Source organism: Phasianus colchicus, chromosome 1 (assembly GCF_987193195.1).
Source record: "Phasianus colchicus chromosome 1, bPhaCol1.hap1.1, whole genome shotgun sequence".
Classification (NCBI taxonomy): domain Eukaryota; kingdom Metazoa; phylum Chordata; class Aves; order Galliformes; family Phasianidae; genus Phasianus; species Phasianus colchicus.
The window spans coordinates 42,426,301-42,445,509 of NC_143436.1; the positions used below are offsets into that span (position 1 = coordinate 42,426,301).

The following is a 19,209-nucleotide window of genomic DNA, read 5'->3' on the forward strand; positions in this document are numbered from 1 at the left end:
CTGTATAGGTGCATCTAGTATGCTAACAGCTCTTATAATAAATTGCATTTGTAAATAGTATTTGTTAGGTCTGGCAGATTGTGGACCACTTAGCATGCAGTCAAACAGGTAGCATTCACATACCCACAGACAACAGATGCATCAATACATAAAAACTTTGTCTAAGAGATATCGGTTGGCCAGCCGGGAATTTTTCATGTAGTGAACAAGGACTTGCTTCTCTCCCTGTTGCACTGCCTATCTGACTGTGAAGTGCCTAAGGGGCAGGTACTGTGTCTCAGCTTCTGGCAAGCCATAAGAAGTTGTATTGTGAGCCTTGTATTGTATAGATTTTGTATGTAATCAGGATCCAGAGCTTTTGCAACTGACAAAAAAAAAAAAATTGGAAAAAGTAGCACTGTCATCCTTGCTGTAGTTAAATGGAGAAGCTAGTTTTTTTGGTTTTAGATCATACACAGAGAGAAGACCATTAGTGGTCCCTCAAAAGCAGCATTAACAGTTGAAAAACAGTAGAGAATTGCCAGATTGTTCCTGGAGACCTGCTTTTCATGTAACAAAGGAACAAATTTTCCCCAGGTAAGTGTTGTAGCAGGTTGGACAGACCTAGATTTAACAGCTTCTCTATGGCTCTAGTGGCTTGGGTTTTGGTACATGGTATACTGTGGTATTTGTAAAGGCCACTAAAATAGAAATCACTGTATCACTTGAGGGTTACAAGACTAACACAAATTAATCTTCAGAAATTTGTCAAAATAATATTTTCTTATTATCAAGAAGAAATTTCATGTGGCAAGTAGTAAGTTTTGTGTATAAATTGCAAAATATTTGAGGGAGGACTAAAAAGACAGATTTCTAGCTGCATTCTTGTTCCACACTGAATCTGAAACAGTATTTGGAAAGACATCTGAACAGGAGTAAAAAAAAAAAATTAAGAAGATTTTGATTTTTTTTAATTTCATTTGCCCTCATTTTATATTATTAATTCTTTTTCAAGTATGTGTAGTGGAGAGCTAGGTGTACAGCTGGAAAACAAAACTATTTTAAGCTGCTGAATGAAACAGTCACTTAAAGATTTTTATTAAAAACGGTTTCTATTGTGTAAAAAACAGCCATAAAACACAAAATTGCAGCAATGTGAAGATGGATAGTGAAATACTGTAGTAGCAAGTGTATTGCAAATAGAAATAGGAAATCTAAGAAAAAAATGTTGATATGTACAAACAGTCTATAAATTTAGGGTTCATACTGATATTTTGTTGTGGGTTTTTTCCCTACTATATGCAAAATTAAAATAATCATATTTATGAAGAATTTATATTACATACAAATAAAGATACTGGAGTATCAATGTTTGCTATAAAATCACATCAGTATGCTAATGGAAAATGATAAGAAAAAGTTATAATTAAATGCTTGTCTGTCTTTGTGATCATTCTTTCAGGCGTACTTTATTTGATCAAAATGTCTGAAAGATTATTTAAGAATGATCTTTAGGATGGGAGCAACTGTGTGGAACTGTATCTTTGTATGGAAAATGTGAAGTAAAATTGTATTGTACTTTCTGTTTTATTCAATGTGGCATTACATTTACTAAGTTTCTGATGAATTTGACTGGGTAAACATTCACAAAAATTGGTTTGGAATTAATACTCCACAGCTGCAATACAATGTATCCATCTTTAACAAAGGGCATATGGTGTTGCTTTTTGTTTTTGTTGTTTATATTTATAATACTTGCATTTTAATAACTTATTGTTGGACACATTTTTTTTCTCTTTTTCTTTCCTCTCATTAAAATATACAAGAAAAAAAATAATTTTTTTCCTTTCAATAGGGAAAAAAATGAGAGTTACCAGAAAATCCTTTAACAATAAAAATACAAGAAATAGATCTGTTATGCTTTTTCACTTACGGATGTATGCTCACAAACAAAGTCATTGAATCAGTAGTATATTGAAGTTGGGTGCTTATGTGTTTGAAAGATGACTTACACAAGAAGTTAGAGGAAAAAGTAACATTTTGACTTGATTTACAAAAATATGCTTTCTTAATCTGCCTAAATTGAGTACATTGGCTAAAATCCCCACAATGCTAAGAATAAAAATACATAACTAGCAACTCTTAAATGTTTCTTTGGATCTATTGTTTTTAAGAAAGCGCATCAAGGATTTTTATCAAATATCTTTCAATTTTATTTATTTTTGTTTGTGCATATGTTTTTCATCTTCATGTTCATAGTCACCTTTTAGTCCTCCTGCATCATTCATCTTTGTCATGCTTACAAATTACTTTGGAACTGCACTGATTGCTAAGACAGAGTCCCTATTGGAGATTGGAGCTCTACTTAGCCAACTGCCATGTTACTTAAGTGAGAGTTCTCTACAAATTTTCCTGAAACCATGTGCATTCTTTAACAGAATGGCTTTTCCCATTCCTGTTGTTGATTGCATCATGTGAAAAACAGAAAATATTTTCTGGAAATGTGCATAAAATTTTCATGCTTATTTTATTTTGAGTTTCGCATGTGTATGGAAGAAATATTAAAATACCAGGCATTTGTATTATAATATTCTCTTTTGTATTTTTTTTTCTTGGACTGTATTTGATAGTTCAGAATAGACTGTGGTCCCACTTGTATTATAGTGTTGGCGTGTCTGTTCTGAGTAATCTTCACTCTATGACAGGTGATGAGGATGAAATGTTAAAAAAAAAAACACAAAATTTGTGCAGTACACCAAATAGGAAATTTCTAGATCCTGTACTAACTCCTTGCTTTTTTTTTTTAACTCTGTCTAGTCTATCCTCGTTCTATGCTATGCTAATTCAGTGCTTTTAAATTTACCAATACTGCTATGCTGTGAAAATTGAAATACTGCTCTTGTGAGGAAGTCTTGGAAGACATTAATTTTTAATGTTCTCTGAAAGGGAATTGTTTTGAGGCCACTAGATGGTGCTAATTCCCTTTTTATTCTTACCTGAGCATGGAAAAAAAGAAAATATAGAACTGGATCTTGCAGTCAGGATAGTATGTCATAGGTATGCTTTAATTTCTTTTAGAATAATTAAAAATCTGTATATTTATTACCTAAACACTGTTTTTAAGTTATAGTACATAACATTGGTTTCATAGACAGGATGTTGTCTTGTTAATATCCAATGTGTTATGTGATCATTTTATTTTGACTGAATGCTTCCCCTTTTTAAAATTGCTGTAATTTGAAGGCCTGTATTTCTTGTTGCTTTTAACTGTACTGCTAGCCTTGGAATTTAATCTTTCACTTCTTTTTTTTTCCTTATTTTTTCCTTTCCACATTCTAAATAATTGATAATCTTCAGTCTTGTAATCTAGTTTATTCCCAGAAGTTTATTCACTTCTGCAGAGCTTGTTCAGCTTGCTTATGAAAGTTTTGTGTAATGTAAAAATGAAACGAAGTATTACATCAAACCTGTGAAGATTACTTGAAAGAAAAGTACATTAAAATTAAAGTTATTAATTGTTCAAGCGTAGTAAGTGCAGTTTATCAGTTAAAAAAATGTTCTGTTCCAAAGTGTTTTTGTACTGGTCTATTAGTTAGTTCATAGGACCAGAAAATTATGAACTATACACATAGTATTTTTGATAGAGTCAAATGCAGATAATTTTTTAAAACTTGTATACAACTAAGACTGATTGTTACTATATATAATACAAGTATATTGAGACCTCTTTTCTTGGTAAGTAGAAACTAGCTTTTTTTATTTTAGGATGGCTTAATTTGGGTTGTACCTTTTTAATTTTCAGGTGGTTTGGAATCACTGAAAAACCTTCAGCAATTAACTGTGGATCATAATCAGTTAATTAGTACAAAAGGTCTTTGTGAAGTACCTACTCTCATACATCTAGACTGTTCTTTCAATCATCTCACACAAGTTGAAGGTATTGAGAGTTGTGGACTACTTCAAATTCTGAAGTTACAAGGCAATAACCTCCAGGAGGTAAAATCCTTGAATTAAGTGGTTGTTTGTTGTACCTACATCTTTCTTAACAGTAACGTGGTTCAGTCTGTTGATCATGTGCGCACTGCTTGCCTGAGATATGAGTTGTTTGTTGGTTGTTCTTGTTCTCCCTTTAGAGATTTTTCAAAGGTAAAAATTACCGTCAGTGGTAGCTAAGTGTTTTCTTGCTCCTAAGTCCTTGGAAAATTGGATGCTCAATAATTATATTTTATATCCCTCAATAATTATACTTCCTTCCTTGGTTTATCACATCTAGTCTTCAGTTTGTATCATGAAATCATAAAATGTCACAAAATACTATTGTCATTCCAGATATTATGCCAGTTTAGGTTACTTTCAGGAATTGCTGAATAGAAAGGTAGTTTGCTAAGTGGACAATTAATCATCTTTACTGCTGATGATTCTCTTACACATCTGGGAGCAGAAAACTATTGTCAATAAGCAGCAGAAATAAAATATTAAGAGTATGGCTCTTGACTCCCTTTTTTGAAAATTTTTCTTGACTTTTCAAACTACGTGGAAAACATTGAAAAATATTTACCACCTGATTTGTAGCAATTGTTGGACAATTACTGAGTACATAAGAAACTTATATATATATTCAAAATGTGTTTTTTGCTAGTATTTAATAATGATTGATGAAAAGCATGTGCTAAAAAATCTGTTGTTTCTCTAACTTACATTAATTTTAAATAATATTCTTTTCTCTACTTAGCTTCCAAGGCTGGAAAATCACGTTCTGCTAAGAGAACTATACTTGGATGACAATAGCATTTCTGCTGTGAGAATGCTTTCTTTGTATTGGTTGCCCCTGTTGCAAATTCTTTTGCTGTCTCATAATAGGTAAAAAAGATTCTTTCGTTTATGCAGTTGATACAGAGTAATTTACTAACATAACACTTAACTAATAAGTGTAATTCTCAGTATGCTTAAAATATCACCAGCTTTTTCAGATACTCTTGGACAAAAGTGTGTTGTTGAGAAGTAATGGCAGTGGCTACCTTTAATTATGAAAATTCAGAGCAGCAGTAACTATGAAAAGTATTTTTTTTCTATTAGATGTTATATTACAGTTTTTGAGCATTGCAACTTTATTAAAACCATAGCATTTCTTTTTTTTCTTTCTTTAGCAATTGTTTCTAGAGTATGTCTGTCAAACTTCATATTTCTAAGCTAGTTTATTCAAAACAGACTTTAAATGCTATTTTGAATATAACTACTAGAGCTAAAATATCCAAGTTTGAATGTTCATTAGGCTGGGTTTTTTTTGTATTCATATGATGTATGAATGCTTACAAAACCAAGTTTTAGTACTGCATACCCTCTTTCATTCTTTAGTGTAACAGTTCAGTTTGAAGGCATAGATTAGTAAGGAGGGACCAAAACAAGCATCATAAAACTAGATGATGCCTTGAAGTATTACATAATTGTCTTCCTTTTCCATTTAAGGAGAAAAAAAAAAAAAAGGAATAATAACAATTCACTATGTCTTAGTAATAAAACAAATTTTTAAAGTAAATTTGTAGAAAATTTATTTTCTTATTTGATATGTTTATTTTGAATAGGATTTGTCTCACCTAAACACATAGACCATACTGTTACACACAACATAAAGAATATGTTCTCTGAACTAATGAGGTTTTTGGGGGGTTGTTTTGTTTTTGACATTTAGTTATGGCTATGTCTGTAATGAAAAACTTTTAAAACTGCATGAAAACCTGATGTGCCTACTAGGAAGACAAAATCTTAAGAACAACACAATAGGTTGTATTGGTCTAGCCATGTAGATCTACCTTACATCACATGATGTTACACTTTTTATTTACTATCTATTGCACTGCTTTGTTCAGTGGCCACACTGTCTGGTCTACTAAAATTCTTCTGCTGAACTGAGAGAAAGCACATATAAATGGATGAGCAAGTTGCAAATTAGCAAAACAAACAACAAAAAAAAAACACAGTTCTTTATTTTCTTAGTGTATTTGTACTATGTATCAAATCTTTGAGACGAACAAGACAAGATGGCCTTAAATGCACATTAAAGGCCTCCAGATTCCTGACATTTCAGTAGCCCGATCTTTTATACCTGCTTTACGTATGCTTATAAGCAGCTCCATGTGTGTGTGCTATAGCATAAGTAACTCAGTGTTCTGTACAGCAACAGTGAATGTAATGGAGTAATCTGTTGAAAGAAAAGCTGTTTCTTTACTTTCATCCTGCTGCTAGTGCCATTTTGTGATTTTTTTTTAATTATTATTTTTTGTTTTTTAAGAATGCATTGAGTGTCATTTTATTTTTACTGGATGCAGGAAGCCTGTATAGTTGTAATGCTGAAAATCTGAATTTAAAAAAAAAATGATGTACTGCTGAAAGAAAAAATTTACAGGTCTTTTGTTGTTGTTATTTCTGAGATGTTGTATTGTAAACCAAAAATTGCTACAGATAACTCTAAAAATATGTATTTTTTTAACCCTACAGTGTAGCAACAAGAATTTACAGCATGTAGTGATGAACTGCATGTGCATCATATATAAGAGTATCAACAATTTTTCCACCTCTGCTTTTATTGAGTATTTTGCTGTGGCTTTTGCACGGAGGGCATGTATTTGATTGAACACAGTTGACTGAAGTCAGTGGTGAATACCTACTTGGGTTAGTTACTGTAGAACTGTGGCTATGAATATCTGCACTTTAGTCTAGACCAACTGGAAAGCACATTCAGTTAGTTTTAAAAAGGATCATTTTCTTTTCTTATACTGTAGATAAAGATTCATGTATGCATGAGAAAAAAATTACATATTTAATACACAGTAAGATTTCATGTGATATTTCTATTTACAAGTAATGTCACTTAATTCTGTAGCTTACTGGTTAATTGATTCAGTGTCACTTTGTAGAACTTTTTTTAAATGAAAAATAAATCTGCTCTTCAATCAGTCTTTACATTTTTTGTGTAACCTCACAATAGACAAACATCCCTCTTTAATTTTTGTTTTATGCCTAAATTTCTTTTGCTTTGTGTTGTTTTTATTATGATAACTTAGGTGTGATATATAAAGAATTAATAGTGCAGTCAGCTGCGAAAATACTGTGACATCTGGGAAACTGATTTGAGAAGGATAAAATTCTTTCTGAATTTGTTGCTCATGTGTTATTGTAACTAAACATTCTACTTAATAGATTTTTTTATAGAAATGCTAAAAAACAAATCAGATTAATTTTTTCTTTGTGCATATTGTTGTCCCATCTTAAATATACATGGTATGTCTTTTTTCACCTATTTTCTCATTGTCATTGTAAGGCATTCTATTTTGAGAATTTAACAAGTTTTCCAGAGTCAACATAATATGTGTAAGTGTCATGGGATATTGAATCCAACCAATCCTGAAAAAATTATACTTACTTATAGTGTTGAGTCCTATACTTCCCCACTCTTCCTCTTCCTAATCTAGACTTTTTATCATTTTCAGTATTTTTTTTGCTGATCCTATGTTTATCTCTAAGGGTGTAGCACTATGTACAATACTGATGAAGGGTACTTTTTCTAAGCTATTCACGAAAAAAGTAAATAACTGCTAGATTGCCTACGTTGTATTTAATTATTAATTAAAAATATGATGAATATTGCTAATTAAAGTGTTCTTTCTCTTAAACTAAGGAAAAGAAATAAATATTACATAACTAGCTGGATTAATGCAAGTTTTTTTTTTTATCTTTCCCTTCCTGTGAACATCAGTGATATTTTTTCCTGTGGAAAAGCTGATTGACAGCAAGATTTGCACCATCCTAAAGTTACTGCTATCTGTGTTAAGAAAGCAGTTTTGTTTTCTGTTGTATACTTGCTACTATTCTAATCTCTTAAATCTTTTTTTCTGACTTTTGTGTGTGTGTGTGACTATCTATGTCCTGTCCTGCTACAACCCTAAATGGGAGCAGAAAGAGGAAACTATTGCTTGCTTTTTTTCAAATGTTTTTTACTTTTGTGTCTTCTTTGTAATTTATATCTCTCATATGCCCTGGGCTAATGTGACAAGGTCAAGTAGTATTAAGTTTTCGGTAATGTCCTTTGTCTTTCTGGTTTGAATTTTCTTAGGGGGAAAAAAAATTAACAAAGAATGTCAGTAAAGGGAAAGCTAGAGAATGACAGGAAAATGTTTTAACTCTCATAATGCCAACAGCAGGCAAGGATAGTCCAGCAGTCAAATAGAATTCCTCATTCACCACAGCATATACTTAGAGAGATCCACAAGACCGACTCACCATAAATAAAATATTGAAGTGTCATTTGTAGAAAGAAGAGTATTGTAAAAGCAGTGTTTCAGTTGCTCATATCAAGTATGGCATTTATTTTCCTAGATATTCTTGAATTTCTGAATCTACAAGTATAATCCTTGTCATGGATTTTCAGTCTTTCAACCATACTGTAATTATATTTGGTACAAGTATTTAATACTGTACGTATTGTGTAATTGAATGGTCATGAGAACCAAAAATACTGATATTTCTTATACTGAGCACAAGACTTCTTTTGAGGCTCAATGACTTTTTAATTAATGCTTCTTCAAATAAAATATGATTCTGTGGAAAAGCAGTAGGGAGGTGATAGAATTAAACAGAGCTAGAACCAGGCCAACTTTAACATATGGTTTGAGAAAAGAATTGATTGTGACACATACTCAGTTTTATTTCTGTTTCTCTGTATTTACTATTAATATATTGACATATGTAAATATGTTTTTGCCAACTGAATGAGGAAGCTTTGTTTTGCTTTGTTTGCGTATATAGCAATTATCAATAAGAATAAAGAAACAGCAACCAGTGCTTTGTCAAGAATTTACCCAGAATTAAGTCCAGCACTGTATTTTGGTTCTAATGCCTGTACTGGCATTTTTACTTTTGTGTCTTCTGGAGAGCAAGATATAGTCACATATTTCAGCAACAAACATACATTTTTCGTTCTGAACAACTGTAAATTTGTATAGTAAGTAAGTACAGATTTTGAATGGTCATATTTCTGACCATAGGAATTGTGCTTTAGAGCTTTCAAAGACAAATAGTACTGCTATGAAAAAATACTGCTTCCCATGAAGGTTAACTGTTAGTGACCACACCCAATGCCACTTGTAATACCATTCTCCTGCTATGCTTAGAAGTTGTCCTTGCAGGAATTGAATAAGTTGCCTGAAAGTATGTTTTTAGAAAGTATAGATGATTTTGTATGTGTTTATACGTAAACATTCAAGTTTTAGTTGAAGATTTTTAACGTCCTGATTTTTATTTTTTCCTTCTCCGTATATATTTAAATCAAAAGTAACTTTTTATGTCCCAGATCCTTTGTAGAGATGAGCATCAGCTCAGTTTCCTTGTGTTTATTCTTCAGCATTACAAATAGGAATTTTGTCATGGTCTTGATGCTGCATTGTTATGCAAGAAAATCTCCAACTGCAAGAAGTACTGTTTTGTAGCTGTGTAACTGGCACTTTACTGACACTGTCTTACAGAAGTACCCTAAGAGAGGGAGCACTAAAAATCTACTACAAGAAAGGGTAAACTTGACTATTTAGGAAATACAACTTTGAAAAAGATTACATTAGTTTTAGGATCTAAGAAACAATGAGTGAAAAGGATAAGCAAGCTAATGATAAATGAATGAAATGGGCTGGGGAAAAGCAGATTTTATTTTCTCTCCCACATCCAGGTCTTCCTTGTTATTCTAGCTATCATGCTTAAAGAAAAGCCAATTGAACTTTTTAAATTTTACAAGTCTTCAGATCCTATTAAAAAAAAAAAAATGGAATGAATTATTTATTGGATTAAAAAAAAAAAATAGTAGCATTTAAATAGCAAAACTTGACCAGCTGTGAAGGCTAAGTAGTGTTTTTAAGTTAAGGGAGGAATTTTGGTAATTAATTCTAGTACTTGGATAGCTGAATGAGTTAGATTTAATAAACGTAAAATATTCTGGTTCCTGTGTGTGTATTTATAAACTGCTATTTTCTTTAATAAAAAAAAAAAATTCTCTTTTGTTCTTAGCTTAACTGAGCTTGTACCTTTAAATTCATTTGTATCGTTGGAAAAACTGGATATCAAAAATAACTGCTTATCAGGTGAGTTCGTAGAATCATAGAATGCTTTGGGTTGGAAGGGACCTTTAAGATCATCTAGTTCTAGCCTCCCTGCTATAAACAAAAGCACTTCCCTCTAGACCAGGTTGCTCAGAGCCCCATCCAGCCTGGTCTTGAATGCATCTCTGGGGAGTGGACATCCACAGTCTCTCTTGCAACCTGTTCCAGCATCTCACAGTAAAGAATTTCCTCCTAATATCTTGTCTAAATCTGCTGTCTTCCAGTTTAAAGCCATTCCCCTCATCCAGTTACCTTTATAAAAAGTACCTCCCCAGCTGTCTTGTAGCTCACTTTCAGGTACTGAAAGGCTGCTATGAGGTCACCCCAAGCCTTCTCTTCTCCAGGCTGAAAAGACCCAACTCTTCCAGCCTGTCCCCACAGGGAGGTGTTCCAACACTCTGATCATCTTCTTAACCCTTCTCTGGACCTACTCCAATGTTGTATAAGAAACATTAAGAGTTGTATAAAAGCATTTTAAAAAGCCCTGCAAACAAGAAGTTCTACGTTATATTATAAAATTATTAGAATATTGATTGTTCTAAATATATATAGTTCAAATATTATTTGAGACATTTATAAGAAAATATTTATACATTTTTCAAACATAGGTGTTCTAGATATTGCTAATAACTGCACTGTATTGGTAACAAAAGCAGTGCTTCTTGGTTTTGGTGTTGCTTGTGATTTTCACTAGAAATAGTTCTGTTTCACGTTCAAATTGATAAATCATTTTTTACCTACTTGATCACAGACCTTAAAAATGTCATTACATGCTTAAGTGGATGCAGTCATCTAAGGGAGTTGTCACTCAGTGGAAATCCTCTTCTTCAAGAAAGGAATTGGAGGTAAGTAAATAAACAAAATTACTAAATTAAAAAAAAATCAACAAAAAACTGTAAATAAATGTTTTTAGTCAAAATAAATTAAATTTGACTAACATTTCTGTTACTGTAAATATAATTTTGATTTAAAGATGTAATGATTTTTCATGTGGAAAAAAATATATTAGGGCAGTGTTAGCCTTTTAGAGATTTTTGTTCAGGTAGGACTTCTGTGAATGTAAATATGCATCTTTTCATCAGTCTCCTTAAAAACAGAAAAACCTACATAAATATGTGGCCAAGAGGATACTGAGATGTCATATGGCATGCCATCTTGGAGAAATACATATATTTTCAACTATTAATTCTCCTATACTGGTAGTTAATTTAAAAGGATGTTGGTAGTTACTTAACCTGTCTCTGATTAGTGACCAGAGATTCTTCTGGAACTCTGGAAAAATATGCCCACTGTGGGACTAATAATGGTAAGTTCCATTGTGTAGTAGAAAAGAGATCATAGGGCATAATGTCAGTAGCAAAGGAATTAAGACTGTGTCTTCAATTGCAAACTGATATTATTCTCCTAAAGCTGTTTACTGTCATCTGTTTGATTAGTTTCTCATGAGTTCAAATAGCTTTTAAGAATATTATTGGGATAGATTTAGGTTTGATTTATAAAAATATATATATATATTTTGTTTTAGTGGAGGTCTCCTGGTTTGTTGATAATTTTTTTTTATCTGAAACCCAATATATAAGCCTATCCATGAACACTTAAAAGTTTGAGAACTGTTCAGTTAAAGTACAGTAGTAGATCCTTTTTTTAAAAAAAATTGTCAACTTAGAACAATTTCTTCTCAAATGACAGAAGTATGCTCCTGGTAGTGCTAAATATATTTGATCTCCATTTAGTATATAAGATCACTTCCACAAACATTTACTTTGCTGTTTATGTAGGTAATAATTTTTTATAATTAAAACTAGTCCTCCTGTAGTTGCAGGACAGTTAAACATGAGATTTTACACTGCAGTATTACATAAGGATGTGTTTAAATTGTGTATGTATTTGATACTTTAGATTACCTAAGTATAGTGTTAGTGTTTAGGATATTTGTTTGTTGGCTGTATAAATAAATTCCTGTGGGTTTTTAGTTGTTGGGTTTTTTTTTTCCCCCTTTAATGAACAGACTGACTGTGACAGTACATTAAATTCTCATTTGCATTGCTTTAATTCTTACTTTTTGAGAGAACTAGCTGTTATTTCCCATGTAATCTTGAGGGGGAAAAGCTTTCTGAATTCTCATTTAACTATATGAACAGACACTTCAGCTTACTTGACCCAATACAACTTTTGTGATTAAACAAGAGTATCATTTGTCTCAAGGACTTAAAGTATGAGATATGGAAAATATGGACTTGCTGAATACAGCATTGACCATAACTTCAGGCAGTATGTTCCACTGAACTTTATGTAACCTCTTGGTACCAACAAAGGAATTAGTTGTAAAATTTCCCATTCGGTTCAGTACTTTCATGTCCAGCCAGTGATAACACCAACAAAACTGAAGTAGTAAGAAATTACTTTTTAAAAATTAAACCCTTGGATCAGTCTGATCACTCCTATGGGAATGTGTTTCAATGCTGCCATGATTAATAGAGACTCTTAAGTGACAGAATATTCACCAGGAAGTTTTCACTAAGTGAAATATTGGCTCAGCCCTTCACCAAGAAAAGCCCAGCTGGAAAAACTAGCATTGAGATCCCATAGCTCTAAGAGACAATACTTCCAGCATCAATCACCTTTGATACGGCACTTTTTTAAAGTCTCACTATTCAGTATCTGCTTTGGTAATTCCTCCCTATATGTTCAAGGATTGTCTGTCTAAAGTTATCCGTTTATTTCAAATTATTTCTGGCAGTATTGTTCTTAAGTTAATAAACACTGGAAAAGGAAACTTTTATATTTGCAAAAACCTAATAATCTATTGAATCACATTTTGGAGTTTTCTAACTCTGTCATAGAAACTTTTGCTAATTTTAAATGTAGTGTGTGCTATCTGAGCAAAGTAATAGTCCTTCACCTTCACAGAGAATAGTCAGGGAGTTCTAACATTTTGAAAGCTGTTATGTCTTTTTATAGCAAAGAAACTTAAAACCTACAATAGTTACTTTTTCCTCTGTATCAATAACTTAATATTGGGTGTTGATGTGTTGCTTTGAATACTTCAGCAGTATTAAAATTTTAAACAAAATAGTATGAGAAATATGTAAAACAAGATCAGAGACTACAGTAACCTAAAAGTGAGAGAATTGTTAAGTAATTTTTTTAAATAGCACATGAATTTCATTCTTACATAAGTGGCTCCTACTGTCATAAAATGAAAATGTTATCTCATTTGTCATCCCTTTCACTGACCAAGTTCAAAAGTGGATTTTTTTCATGTCGGTCATGCTGAATATCATATTGCTCTATGTAAATTATTATGCAAATGACTGTGGTATGAAGACTGTCAATGTTTTGTATTCAATGCTGTTTTTAAATCTAAGCCTCTAAATGTGTCAGCAAAATCAGTACTGTACAATCCTGTGACATAGTATTGCCTACTAATCAAATACGTTGCAGGTACTTAAACACAGGAGTGTCAGATTTTCCTGTTGATCAGGCAGGTGAAGTACTAGACATAATGAACTGAACATATTTTTTACCTTCCTGTGTTCAGTACTTCAGCAGTGTATACCAACAATGTATTGCTAAGAAGGTGGTTCTTCATATCACTTCAAAAGTGATGATTTTTAATATATGAACTAAGAATACATAAAAATACTTTGTTAATTATTATGTTCCACCTTGTTATATGTTTTTATCACTAAAGTGGAATTTTTAACTTCTTTTAAAAATGAAACTTTTTATGACTTTTTTTTCTTTTTTAAGGCCTTCCTTATGTAAGGTCCTTCCTAGGTTACAGTTTCTTGATGATGAAAACTTGCATTATAATACTTTACCCGTGACTGAAAGAATCAAAGCATCAGAATCAAGAACTTTTCTGGAACTTTGTCAAGTTCAAATTGAAGAAAACATTTTACTGAAAAAAAAGGTTGTTGAAGAGGGGTATGTATTTATATGGACATTAATTGCTTGAAGAAATATGTTTTAACATACTCTTAGTACAGTTCTCTGTGTTCTTATTATGAATTTTACTTACCTTTTTTGCCTGGAAATTTATATTTATGTTAAGAAAGAGATTAAGATCATTAACTGCAATGCAAGGAATATTTTAAACATTAATGTATTTGTCGGTCTTGACTTTTGTTGTTTTAAGTATGAGAGAACAGATTATTCAACTCAAGAGAATCTTGAGGTAATAGCAGCTGGATGAGTTCTTACACCCAATGTAGTACAGTGGAAGGTTAATATAGTATCTTAAATCAAGAAATTGATATAATCATATTAGCATGACTACCAGTTTCAGCTTAACCAAACCTAGTTTGGATATAAGTGCTCTTTTTTTTTTTCCTACTTTTTAGAATATTATTTGTATTCCAAATGATTAGAAAGCTGAAAAAGTTGCATTCTGCTTGCTTGGGTCATATGTCTTTGTTTATAGGTCTTTGATTTTATCAAACTTGCTACTTTATTATCACGATTAGTTATCCTGTAGTAAAAGTTATTCATACCTCTTATCTTTTCATTGCTTCACCCTATATAGATATCGCAAACCACTCATATTTTCACACTTGGGTATATTGCCCATTTTCTTATTTCTTAGTTCTTTTACATTTTCTATCAGATTTTACAATATCCTTGTAGTTCTTTTAATATCTGACTTCTCTGATGTTTGGAAATATAATTTTCTTGATCGTGCCTGGTACTGAACCAGAACAAGCGGAGCTTGTGACATTTGACAGTACTTTAGTCTAAATTTCTGCTTGTGTGATTTGTTAGGCCAGGAAAATTACCCACACTTTCTCAGCATCTAGTTATTACCTATTGTGTCTTACTAATATTTAAAGGTATATTATTTTGATTTATCATTGGATGTTTTTAAAGTGCAGTAAAATCTTCAGTGTTCACAGAACTGAGAATTCTTTGAAAAGATACTCATATTAAGAATTAGATTAAAATTGGTCTGGGAGAAATTATGAAGTTTTCTTTGACAGATGAAGTGTTTAGATGGCTCTTGGAACTCATATATTTCCCCTTGAGACCCCTCAAGAACACTTCTCTACTGTAATTTTTTGTTTCTGGTTTGTAAATAGGAAGTTTCCTAATCCATTTAGCATTTGAAATGGTACTCCTTTTTGAAAGTGAAACAGGAGAGGAGAAAAAGTGTTTCTATTCCTTTATTGTAGAGAAAAAAATTCTTATATTCAGCATTCATACCTGTTTCACTGGTACTCTTTGCAGAAAAAAATGCCATACTATAATTAGAACATGAAGGTGATTTATCTGGAGTAGAATCTCTTACTTCTACATACATTTCTGCAAGATTATAAAATGTGTGAAGGAAAGGTAATATTCACAAAATTGAATTGTTTATTTAACCTAGGTCTGCAAGAATGGACAGCTTAACAGGTAAAAAAAAAATGTTAGATAGTAGGAATGAGATCATCTATTATTGTGGTAAATGGTTCATGCTATTCTCTTGAGACTGAGACTTATCCTTCAAATGCGTTTATTAATAACTCAGAGCAAAAGATGAAGTGCGCACTTACCATGCTCCCAGATGACCCCAAATCTGGGGGAAATGGTTTATATTCCTGAGTACAGAGCTGCCATACATGGACCTAAGCATGTTGGAGATGCAGATAAACAGGAATCTTGTGAATTCAGCAAGAACAAGTACAAAGCTCTTTACCTAAGAGATGACTCCTGCCATCAAGAAAGGTTCAGACTAGCCACTGATACTGGGAGCATCTCTGCTGAAAAAGACCTTTTGAGTGTGAATGAATAAGAAACTGAATATGAGTCAGCTATGTGCCCTGTTACCAAAGAATTTTAACAATATCCTGGGCTGCAGCTGCAGGAAGATTGTGAGAAGTGGGTATCCCCATTTCTTTTAGCCCTTACATCTAGAATACTGTGTCCAGTATTTTGGATCACTAATAAATAGTAGAGAATAGAGAGAGTAGGTTTCTCTGAAAATACTGCCTCCTATTTATTTTCATGGAAACTACGACAGATACAAAGAGCACAATAACACTATTTGATAGAACAAATAATCAGATCCAAAATACTATTTTGCAATGTAGTCACCACCATTAGATATGCACTTTTGCCAGCAATGAACAAGAGCCTGAATGCCAGTCTTGTAAAAATCTGTACCAGCAGAAGAACCCGTTCTTTCACAGCTGCTGTGGTGGTGTCCTTGCTAGGAGAATATCAGTCAATCTTTCACAGGCCTGAACAGGTGGAAGTCAGGCTACATAGATGTGAAAGGATGATCCAACTAAGACTGTCATTGTTTTCCACAGTCTTCAAACTGGTACGGGTCTGGTGTTATTGTGTTGCAAGAAAAATGTTGTTTTTTTATCTGGCCAGACGATGGAATTTCAAGTCTTCAGCTTAGTCCACCCTGTGATGTAGCAGTCAGAGTTGATGGCTGGTCTGTCCAGGAAGACCAGAAGGATCACCCCTTTCCTGTCCCAAAAGAAGTGTGCATCACTTTAGCTGCTGAGGGCTGTGACTTGAACTCTTTTGATGAGGAATTTGTCACCACTCCATGGACTTCTATTTTGACTCCAGCTCGTAGCTGTGACACCTCATCACCAATAATTATACGATCCTGGAGACTGTTACCACCAACCTGCATTGATTCAGACTTGCGTTTGATGTTCTTTCTGTTTTTGTGTGAGCATTTCTGGGACCCTCCTGGTGCAAACTTCATGATATTCCAACACTGATACCATAATTTCCATATTTAAGCCAGTATTCAGCTCTGTACAAGTAAAACATATTTATAAACTGGAACAAATCCAGTGCAGTGCCAGTGAGATGGTCAAGCGTTTTGAGCACAGGCCTGAAAAAAACAAGGTTCTTTGCACAGCAGGAGTGGCTGACTAAGACAGAGTGACAGACTATATCTGAGAAGTTCAGACTGATTTGATGGGTTCAGCCTAGCCAGTAACTAAGAATCCACAAGCTGTTTATTCACTCCTCTCCAGCCACCACAAGTAGATAGGGGATAATCAAAAGAGCAGAAGTGAGAAAACTCCATCAAATGAGATAGAAATAGCTTATTAAGTGAAGGAAAGGGGAGCAAGGGGATAGTAAAACAAAAAGAAAGGAACCAAGGGATGAAAAATGAATCATTGAGTATCTCCACTAGCAGACCAATGTCTAGCCATTTTTTGAGTAATGGCATGTTAGAAAGACTACCCCCTAGTTTTGTTGCTGAGCCTGATATCACATTGGATGCAATATCATTTCATCAGTTCAGTTGGACTGTCTTCACTGTTTCCCCTCCCATCCTTTTGCTTACCTCCAGCCTAACCACTGAGAATGACAGAATGAAAAACAAAGAAAGCCTTGATTCTGTGCAAGCACACAGAATCAAGCAACATCTACTGTTGGTGTGCTATTGACACTTTTAGTCACAAATATGAACCAGTCTACTATATAAGCTGCTATAAATAGAATTAATTCTATCCCAGCCAGATTCCATATAACTGAACATAAGGAAAAACCCTTTCATCATTAGGATAGTGATGCATTGCAACATGTTGTCCAGAGAGGTTTTCAGTATCCATTCTTGAAGGCTTTCAGGAGGTCATTGGAAAAAACTCCAAGCAACCTGGTGTGATCTCAGAGCTAACCCTGCTTTGGGGCAGGAGATAGGATTAGAGACCTCCTGAGGTTTCTTCCAATGAGAATTTTTCTATGGTTTTCTGAATTTTAGTGGAAAGAACTTGCAGATATTTGGGAAGAGGAAGAGTTTATAAATGTCTCTTCTTTCTCTTCTTTCTTCTTTCCTGAGTGCTTTTTTTTTTTTTTTTTTTTGTCTTGTATCTTTTTGTTGTTGTTTTTGGGTTTTGATTTTCTTAACATTTTGAGAATTCATCCACCAAAATTTTGAAGTTGCTGAGATATTTGAAGAATGTCTTATCATATTTAGTCTTAAAATGAATTTCTTGTACATGAAAACCCCTTATGGTTTTTTTGTTGTTGTTTTTGTTTGTTTGTTTTTTTACTAAAAATGTATTTTCTGGATCACTTGAAAAACAGTGAAAACTGGAGACTGTGAAGGAAACTCTAAACAACTTGCTTATGTATAAGCCTTAATAACATAGCTGTTCTATGTACACACTGGAATACTTTCCCTAAACTAATTGAATTAATATGACATTGCTAAAGAACAGGCCAAAAATTGAGCAAACTTCTCTCTGTTTCCCATCTTGCTAAGTTATGAGCCCCTGTAGGTGCGACCTCTAGTATGTAAACTGCCAAATCTAATCACTGCTCACTTCCCTAATCCATGTTTCACAAACTACTGCTGCCTAGTTCAATTGTCTGTGCTGTTTCTGCCTGCAAGTTCACTGCTCTTACCATGCTTAAAATTGCATTTATTTTTAAGCTAAATTTCTCTAATAAATGTTTTACATCCCATAACTTTTATATGTTTTGTAGTGAGTAATGGTATCAAAACTAATATGAAGACTGCATCAAAAGTACTGTCTGTTTTTTTATCATATTGGCACACGTGTTGGTGGTATGGCAGTAGAGGTTGAACCTTCCCACCAGTATTCCGTTACATTTTGTTGCTGTGTGACAGATGGCAGCAGAGGGGCAGTCTGAAACAATGGCATCTAACATGGAAGTGCGTATGAAGCAAAGGTGTGTCATTGCATTCTCTCATGTGGCAAAAATGGCACCCACTGATGTTCCTTGATGCTTGCTGAGAGTTTGTGGAGACGAGACAGTGGATGTGAATGCAGTGAGGTGCTGAGTGGTACATTTTAAACAGTCGCAACAGTGATGTGAAAGACAAGCCACATTCTGGGCAGCTGTGCACTGCAAAATGAAGAGCATCTTGATCAGCTCACTCATGTGAATCAGCTAATGGTGGCGACTATGTTGAAAAACAGTGTTTTGTAGTTAAGAATCCCCTCTACCAAACTGTGTTATTGTGTTCTTTGTATCTGTTGCAGTTTCCATGGAAATAAGTAGGCAGCATTACTTCAGAGTAACTTACATAAATCACCTTGTCTGCGTTAATTTGTTTTCAGTAGTCAGATATGCAGATGTCTGGCTAGTGAAACTTTTTAAATAC

At 33.3% G+C, this 19,209-nt stretch overlaps 1 protein-coding gene and 1 long non-coding RNA gene across 9 annotated transcripts in view; one reads left to right on the plus strand and one right to left on the minus strand.

The window, feature by feature from the left end:
• Nucleotides 1-19,209, plus strand: part of LRRIQ1 (leucine rich repeats and IQ motif containing 1) — a 99,134-nt gene that overhangs the window by 11,826 nt on the left and 68,099 nt on the right. For all 8 annotated transcript variants that reach the window (XR_016466171.1, XM_090139408.1, XM_090139418.1 and 5 more), the window contains 5 exons: nt 3,782-3,975; nt 4,712-4,839; nt 10,030-10,103; nt 10,873-10,966; nt 13,875-14,051. Coding sequence is in view for 7 of the 8 variants with exons in the window: in XM_090139408.1 (XP_089995534.1) it covers nt 3,782-3,975; nt 4,712-4,839; nt 10,030-10,103; nt 10,873-10,966; nt 13,875-14,051 (667 nt within the window). In the remaining variant the exon portion in view is untranslated. The remainder of the gene's footprint in view (nt 1-3,781; nt 3,976-4,711; nt 4,840-10,029; nt 10,104-10,872; nt 10,967-13,874; nt 14,052-19,209) is intronic.
• LOC149919530 (uncharacterized) lies at nt 9,664-11,384 on the minus strand. The gene is made up of 3 exons (XR_016466180.1): nt 11,357-11,384; nt 10,875-10,946; nt 9,664-9,770 (listed from the first exon to the last, which is right to left on the minus strand). It is a non-coding gene; the product is annotated as an uncharacterized LOC149919530 (long non-coding RNA).